At 38.0% G+C, this 8,880-nt stretch overlaps 1 protein-coding gene across 1 annotated transcript; it reads left to right on the top strand.

The window, feature by feature from the left end:
- Nucleotides 1–1,767: 1,767 nt before the first annotated feature.
- LOC311290304 (uncharacterized protein) lies at nucleotides 1,768–8,332 on the top strand. The gene is made up of 6 exons (XM_084408723.1): nucleotides 1,768–2,949; nucleotides 5,970–6,034; nucleotides 6,171–6,239; nucleotides 7,643–7,694; nucleotides 7,811–7,847; nucleotides 7,936–8,332. Exons 1-6 carry the CDS (start codon nucleotides 2,295–2,297, stop codon nucleotides 7,997–7,999), a joined length of 942 nt encoding a protein of 313 aa, XP_084264849.1. The 5' UTR covers nucleotides 1,768–2,294; the 3' UTR covers nucleotides 8,000–8,332.
- Nucleotides 8,333–8,880: the final 548 nt, after the last annotated feature.

The following is an 8,880-nucleotide window of genomic DNA, read 5'->3' as shown; positions in this document are numbered from 1 at the left end:
GAGAGCCTATCACTAGTATATCTTTTTTATGACATACAACCTTTTCAACCTTTAAAGCTTGAAAAGGTTATATGTCAGCATGTGCTTACAAATAGAGAGCAATCGCATACAATCTTATAATAGCTCTAAATGTACTCATACAGAATGATATATTTATAAAGAACTATCATATTCACGAAAAGTAATAAGCGCAAAAGCAAATCTAAAACTCACATATATAAAATAAAAAAATGTATGTGCAGACAGAACAGGCGAGTGACCCAGGTGGAGCGTGGGCTGAGAGCTAAATGGTTTTATGAGTGAGGAGGACTTTATTTTAACAACTTCTGGTCTGAGTGCAGTATCATGAAAAAAAGTGGGTCATGTAAAGATGCCAGGACATACGCAGATGTTCTCCTCAGAGTAGAAAGAGCAGGATCAAGGAAAAGTGAAGGATCAAGGACATGATATCTCAGAGGCATGTCTGCATACATATCCATTTTCAACCACATTGCAATTTAACATCTTGCTGCTCCCCCCACCCGGCACGTCCTATAGGAAAAACAATCGAGAAACACTTCACAGTAAGCTTCAACCTATTAGGTATCATGAACAAATCATTTTTATGCAGCATGTATTAATCTACGTTAATGTTTTTTTTCTTCGTAAATATTACTATTGTTCATTTATGTTCATTCATTATATATAAATATATAATGTATATTATACATTAGTATAGTACCCTTAGTATACTAATAATATTAATATATATATTATACACATTTTTATTAAACTATTTATGTTTAATATAACTATGGCTATAATTAATAATAATTATTAATCTATACATATTTTTTAAGCTAAAAGTAATTCACATAAAAATGTACACATGTACAATTAACTTAAATTTAAATAAGAGTATACTGTTCATTAATGATAGCATGATACCTAATTAACTAATGTTAACAAATTGAACCTTATAGTTATGAGATATTAAAGGAATCTCGTGTGTGTGTGTGTGTGTGTTTCCTATGGTGCCATTTCAGTCACTGTGTTCACAGTGTTCATAAAGTGCATCACTGCAGCGATTTGGTTGATTGTCGACAAAAAAACAGCCACTAAAAAAGGAATGAGGAATACAGAAGGAAAAGAATATAGATACTGTAGATTGACTGGGGGGCAGTTGTGTGGTATGCTGGGGCTGGAGCGGGTCTACAGGGAGTCAGTGGTGCACTGTGCCAGGGAAGGTCACATTACCCTGACTGTGGTAGAGCAAGGTTTTAAATAGAGAGACTCACACCCCACCCAGCCCTCAGCACACTATTCTGGGGACACATGAGAGGGAAAGGGTCAGACAGCGCTGTTACTGCCATAGTCGATTGACAGATGACTGTTCAGAAAAATAAAAAAGTGGAAATCTTTTCAGTGTGTGTGCATGTGTGTGAGAGAGTTTCTATACATCAACTTTATGGTTTTTATTTTTTTCATTGACAACTGGATTTATGACCATCACAAACGAATGAACTGCACGGACGCAATAAACGTCATAAACTTGGTGCACGTGAATTGCATTCTACTGCAGATGTTTGTGCTAATCACTCCATCTCTCATTTGGTTTTATTCAACAATTCCTCCTCTTTGCTCATTGTCTTGATATAGATCTAATTATCCCACCCCTTTCCTCCACCCTCTGCTCTCGATATATGGTCATACTCTCCTTGGAACCCCTCCTCCGTCCCACTGCCATCTCTAAAGTTATCATGGGGTATGCAGACGGCCTCTCTTTCTCACACCTCCAGCCTAAAGTGCACGGCCGGTGGTTGGTGGTATGGCGGCCTGCACTTGGCCCTGTCACTCATTTGCCCCAGGCCCCCGCCCCCATCTCATTTTACCCCCGAGTTTGTCTGTCTGTCTGTCTCTGCACCAGTAGTGAGGTCCGTGCTGCAGACACTGCCTTGCCCACCACACAGGTCTTGGTAGTCTTGAAGAGCTAAATCAACGCAGAGGAAACATTTTTCGTCTATTTTTAAGAAATCTACAACAGACAACGGCTTGCGAAGGGATCCCTGTCGTATTCGTCTGTCATTGGGAACAAACGTGTGGACTATTGGAATACTTTGGACCTCTTTACTCGTCACCTGTTCTACCTCGCCATAGCCTGGGTGCATCTGAGCGTCTGTGTGATCGCGTGTGAGTGTGTTTGAGAGTGTGTGTGTGATCCAGGTGGTGTCTGCGTTGGGGTTTGGTTTGACAGGTGCACGTGCAGGAGCATTACACTGTCGTTCCTGTGTTTGGATTTACTGCTCTGATCAGACATGGCTACTCTGAGAAGCTTGGTGCTGGGGCTTTTGCTGGCCCTACTGTGCTCCTTCCAGACACCGCTGGCTCCCTCATCATCTGTCAAAGCCCAGGATCTGCCACTCATCCACGAGGAAGGACTGATGGCTGATGATGATGACGACGATGATGATGATGATGATGACGACGACGACGACGATGACGATGATGACGACGACGATGATGATGACGATGATGATGATGATGATGACGATGATGATGATGACGATGACGACGATGACGATGACGATGACGATGACGACGACGATGATGACGATGATGACGATGACGACGACGATGATGACGATGACGACGATGATGACGATGACGACGACGACGATGATGATGACGATGATGATGACGATGATGATGACGATGATGATGACGATGATGACGATGACGACGATGACGACGACGACGATGACGACGATGACGACGATGACGACGACGATGATGACGACGACGATGATGACGACGACGATGATGACGACGACGATGATGATGATGACGACGACGATGATGATGATGACGACGACGACGATGATGACGACGATGATGATGACGATGATGATGACGATGATGACGATGATGATGACGACGACGATGATGATGATGATGATGATGACCATGAAGGTACGTAAAGTTGCTCTCGAAGTGCCGTTGAATCCCCCTGTAACTTAGCGAATCATCTGCCCCCTCTCTTAGCCCTCCATAAGTATTTTCACCAAATTGGGAAAGAGAGGGGAGGAGCAAGGGGGGCCTTTTGGCCACTCCCACTATCTGCACCTCAGCTCTGTCTCAAAACGTTGCTCTTGGCCTGCTGTAGTTGAGGTCCAATCAGTCGGTCATGTTATCCAATCAGATCACTCAGAGCTTAGCGCAAGCCCCACCTCCTCCCCTCTCCAGCTGTCCATCCCCCTGGCTGTCTTTGACTCTCTCTGTCTTCTCTTCCCTGCCTAAATAGAGCTATGAGTTCTGTGGGCCCACTGAAGGCGGACTGCTTGAAGTCCTGACGTGCAGTACAGTACAGTGCTTATGAACTGAGGACTTAAGAGAGAAAAGAGAAAAAAACAAACCCAGCGCTGCAGTCTGAGCCCCAGGCCTTACTCTGGCCCAATAGATCAGATCGTTCTTTGATTTTTGTCTCGTTTTGAAAGAGCGGGTTCCAACCTTTCCTTCATCCCTCTATTTGTCCTGTTTGAATTTGGAATCTTCTGCATTTGTGTGAAACTACAGAGAAAGAAAGAGAGACAGGCCGATGTAGTGGGGAAATATATCGTGGAGAGAGAGCAACGAGAAGTAGTAGGGACCGATAGAGAAAGAGAGAGAGAGACAGGAGGATGTTGGATGGTTGTGGGGAGTATAGGAAGGCAGACTGATTGGACAGATCGGTTCTAGATTCTCTCTCTTTCACTACATCTCCCAGATCTCATTCTTTCTCTGTAGAGATTATCTGTAACAGAAGTGACATGTACCCAACCTGATCTGTCTGCTTGTAAACTCATTGAGTGGTATTTAAATGAACTATATGGGTTTATAAAAGTTTCATATGTTATCTCTATTTATGCTAATAATTATTTATTTCATTATCCTTACCAGAAATGATTCTCATTCTTTAAATAGTTGCAAAAAAGGAATAGAAAATCCTCATCCCTCTAAATGTACATTCTCCAATTCTTAAACATGCACTATTGCTGTAATATTACATTTTAGTTTTCTAGTTTTTTTTTTTTTCATTGAAATTTAATTAGTAAAACAGACAACTGGAAACGTACAGTGAGCAGTCAGGGACAATAAGTATGAAGTGTTTCAAGGACAAAACTAAGGCTGCAGCAGTGGAGAGGTAGCAAAAGAGAGAGAATGTTCATTCATAATTTACATATTCATGTTGATACAAACAGAAAGTATCACAAGGGAACAGGCAATACAGCAACTATCAGGAGATGCTAAAATATAACTGTTTAGACTGAATCCTTTTTTTCTGTTGTTACTGTGTGTTTTTTTTTTATAATTTGTGTTCCTGTTGTTTGTTTTTCATTCTCTGTTTAGTGTAATATCTGCTGTGTCATCATTATAAGCAGCACAATGGTGTTGTACAAGGCACCACATATTTAAACCCCACTCTGAAACGAATAAATCAAATGATCCTGTGTTGCACGGTGTAATTTCTGTTACCTCTGTTATTTATAACACAGTGTATGTCTTGAAATGTTTGTAAGCCTAAATTAATTAATTAATTTTTTGGATAGCATGCTTGTAATCAATACAGAGACTTTATAGTGGTAGCCCATAAATTGCCTACAATAATTTGATGTGATGATTAAATTGTGATGTATTAACATAAAACTTAAGAAAAATATACAATAACTGTATAGTTATACATGGTAGTTGAATTTTTTGTCACTTTATGTTATCTCTTTGGATTATATTATCTAGGGTGTGTGAGTGTGTAAAAAGTGTTCATATTCATATACATACAGTTAATCACAAACGTGTGCTGAGTTGTAGGGTAGACTGGGTACAGTTGAGACATAGGTACAGTTGAGACACCTTAAATAACTTGCGTTCGCAGCAAGCACAAGTTGTGATTTTTGCTGTGCCCATGCGTATTAGTGTCCTCTTTGATCGTGGGAAATTTGAACAATGGACGCATCTCCGATCCGAAGATATCGGGAAAAGTTTTTTTTCTAAAGTAGGACGTTCACTTCACCATGCACTCTCCACAATGAATAGCTTACTATCCCTATATGACTGTTAAACGTAACTGGTATCACCACAAATGTTATTCTGTGCCCTAAAAACTGGCATATTTCATGGTATTGTGTCATGCAAGGTAATTGCAAAATCTAGAGAAATATGCGAGGTGGCCAGCGGGGGATAGTTGAGACACACGTGTATCAACTGTACCCCCGATAGAGTTCTATTAGGAAACACACTGTTTAGTTGTTCAGTGTTATGATAACAGGTTAAACGTCGTAATTAGCCAACATAGGACGCAAATGAAAATAAAATTTGATATTTGTGATATTTAAACTGTGTATTATTAATAACTATTGTTTCATATCTTGTTCCTGCTTTATAAATTTTAACCAGTGCTAATTTAAATAAAATGAATGAATATAAATGGTTGAATAAACGTAAATGTTGCCCAATTGTTATTTTCTTTATTTGTCTTTATTTTTCATATTTATAATGAATGGTTAGTTACCTTTACATCATTAGAAATGGGTGTCTCAACTGTACCATGCACTGTCTCAACTGTACCACATATGGGTACAGTTGAGACAAGGTTGAGACAAAAAGCACCTTATTTTCATGAGCTAATTGTGGAAAATATAAACTACTTCTGGGTATTATTGATTGATAATATCTTAGTCGATAAGCTAAAAAAAATGTCATGTGGCATGTCATGTGGAAATTCACTTCTTTTCAGTATCTATTTTTGTGTGAAAAATCAAAACGCAAAAAGTGTCTCAACTGTACCCAGTCTACCCTATGTGTGTGCATGTGTGTGAGAGAGGAAATGAGGAAAAGTGGTGTTCGCGTGAGTAAGACTAATTCATTCTGTTCCTCAATATGACCTTACTCACCACACGCTTTACAAACACGTCAATAACGATAAAAAAACAAACAGCTGATAACATTTCTTTCAGATGATGACGACGATGATGATGATTATCATGATGGATCCATTTGCTCATTCTGTGTCCACTGTGAGGTAGGATCTATTAGTCTGATGAAGTGGACAATGAGTTGTAGTCTACTTTTGCCCTCATTCAGCCTGTCTTACCTCAACCAGTCTTGCTTTGAATTTGGTGTTGATTTAGTCATTTCTCATTGATCTCTTCCCTCAGCATTGCGACAGCTGTGATGAGTGCCCATGTAAAAAAGGAGACGACTCTGAACACTGCGACTTCTGCGATGTGAGAAATCCACCACAAACACACATTTTCTTAGATAACTACAAAACTTTTACTAAACAGCTCAATACAAAACAATGCACACACTCAGTTCAGGAAAGACCAGTAGCTCAACACTGTATGATTTTGCTCACTGAGCTACATTCCATGAATACAGCGTACTCCCCCCACAGTATCGTTATATTGACTTTATTCAATTCATTGTTGTAAGAACTATTTTAATTATTAACTAATTTCATTTACCAGAACGAAATAGGCTATTTGACCGTGTCCCACATTTTGCATGAAATCCGGTTATCACATTACTTTCTCGCATTTTTCTACCATTCTACCAAATTATGGTAAATAAAGAGTTTTTCAATAACTAAAATCCATCACTATAGTTCCAAAACGAACTAGTCCCCGAGCGATTAACGTAATTTACCCTCTATTTGCAACCCTTTTAACTTTTTCACTGAATATTGCTTTTCAGGCTTAATTTGATTCTCTGTTCAGGAAACTTGCCACCAAAATACAGCATCGAATTCACACATAGCTGATTAAATGCTAATTATGTGGTTGTCTGAAGCTAGTAAACCCTAATGCTCAAAAATAATTAATTGGTTGGTTAAACTTAAACAAATTAGTTCAATCAAATTAACTTTTATGAGCATTTATAACTTTTTTCTTCTTTTGAATTCACAAAACTGACTCATTTTAAGTAATCTGAATTGTTTCATTGTTTTGAGTTTAATGAACTTGTTTCTTTTAATTTAGACAAACTTAAATTCAACTGAAACTGGGCTGGGATTTCTATTTCCCAGCATGCTTTGCCATGACACCTCGAATAAATGCTAAAATTACATGTTATAAGATTAATGTTAAATGGGAGATTTAGTAGTGTTTAATGTTTTGCTATGCTACTTTAAAAGAGTTTCTGTTATGTTGGGTTTGGGGGGGGGGGGGTTACCATCATGGTGACGAGTGGAGCATGAGCCTGGTTTGAGAACAGAAATGTGCCATATTGTCATATTCATTCAGCAAATGTAATGCTATCAAGGCATTGAGTTACCAATTAACAAATTAGCATTTACCAAATTAGCTGGTTAAGGCTAACCACGATTCCACCACTAAAATTTAATTGAAATGACATGATCATTTCTAAATTAAATGTGTGATTTAGCTTTACACAAATATTTCAAGTACAAAATAAACAACTGCCAGTTTTGCTTACTCAAACTTTGAATTTCTTAAAAAAATCTATGTAACTGATTACCTAAAATGTTGTGAGTTTTGCTAACTTATTCAGGTTTACAGAGTGGATATTGATGGGGGTTATTTTCCCCATAAAAATTCACATACACAATTATTTAAAAGATCATAGCATGAAATTATCAGGACATTTTAACTGTCTTTTGTCTCTTCAGGACTGTGGAAAGTGCTATATCTGTCCTGTTTGTGACACCGTCTGCCAGCCAGGTAAGAAAAACTCTAGACAACAATAAGCACATTTTAGTTGTTTAGATTGTGGATAATTTGTGGATAAAGTCTGATTATATTATGAACTCATTACATATTTTAAATTTTCCTCAAAGGTGGTTTTGTTGACTCAGTTTCTGGATCCATCTATAAGTAAGATATTATTCTCCTGCAAATAAACCTGCAACACTAGTTGTTATAACCATGACAATAATGATGTCATCTCTTCTCTTTTTTTCAGGACGGTCGCAGATGTCTTTGATGATGACGACGATGATGATGATGATGATGACGATGACAACTAAACCCACTTCATACAACCATGTGGCCAAAAGAGGAACGTGTATTTGGGCGTTGCGTTTCACAGATTTTATTTACATTGTAGCGTTATGTTCATTGTCTTTAAGTTATTTTTTCTCTTTTTGATGTAATCGCATCACACGCCACAGTCCGGTCAATACATAGCCTACACGTGGAATTAAAATTTCATTACCTTAAATTAAGTTTATTTAATTGAATAACATGTTTCCCTTTTAAACAGTCTTGTTATTAACATAAGTTATGATATGAAATGTAATTGCAAACCTGTGTTGTTTTGACACTAGGCTACTTATGGAATAAAATGATGGGACGTTTTATTTATGTGTAAGTTCAATATAATGCTTCTTTAAATAGCCTATGAAAAAGAGCATTTTATATCACTGTCGACACCATAATTTATAATAGTTCGTCACTTATTTGCTGTCAATCGTTAAGCTAACGCAACATGATTTCCAAACATGGGTTGTGATAATTATAGGCTACATGAATTATGGCCTTAAATGGATAGGGTACCTCATCCAACTAAAGAAGTCTGTATCATCATATAGCCTAAGTCGTAGGCTGTCAAATTGTGCATTTATTTCTTCAGCAGAAAAACAAAAGGAAAAGTTCTGAACAGCAAAGGATTTTTAGATATTTGGATTTTATATCTTTTGATAAGAATATAAGGATACGATTCTAGTGGGTCAGTTTTTACAAATAGCTACGTACAAATGCTAAAATGTTTGTCTGACCATTGTCTAACAATATGTCATCTGCCAATCGCCATCTTGCAGCTCAAAACGATCAGCTACCGTCAACGAACTTCACTGAACTTCATTGTGAGCATATTTAAGACACACAAATATCTGGGTGAGAGAGAAGG

The sequence above is a fragment of the Rutilus rutilus genome, assembly GCF_951802725.1.
Source record: "Rutilus rutilus genome assembly, chromosome: 1".
NCBI classification, from domain to species: Eukaryota; Metazoa; Chordata; class Actinopteri; order Cypriniformes; family Leuciscidae; genus Rutilus; species Rutilus rutilus.
Note: the sequence above shows the minus strand (reverse complement) of the source record. Positions and strands in the feature narration are given on the sequence as shown.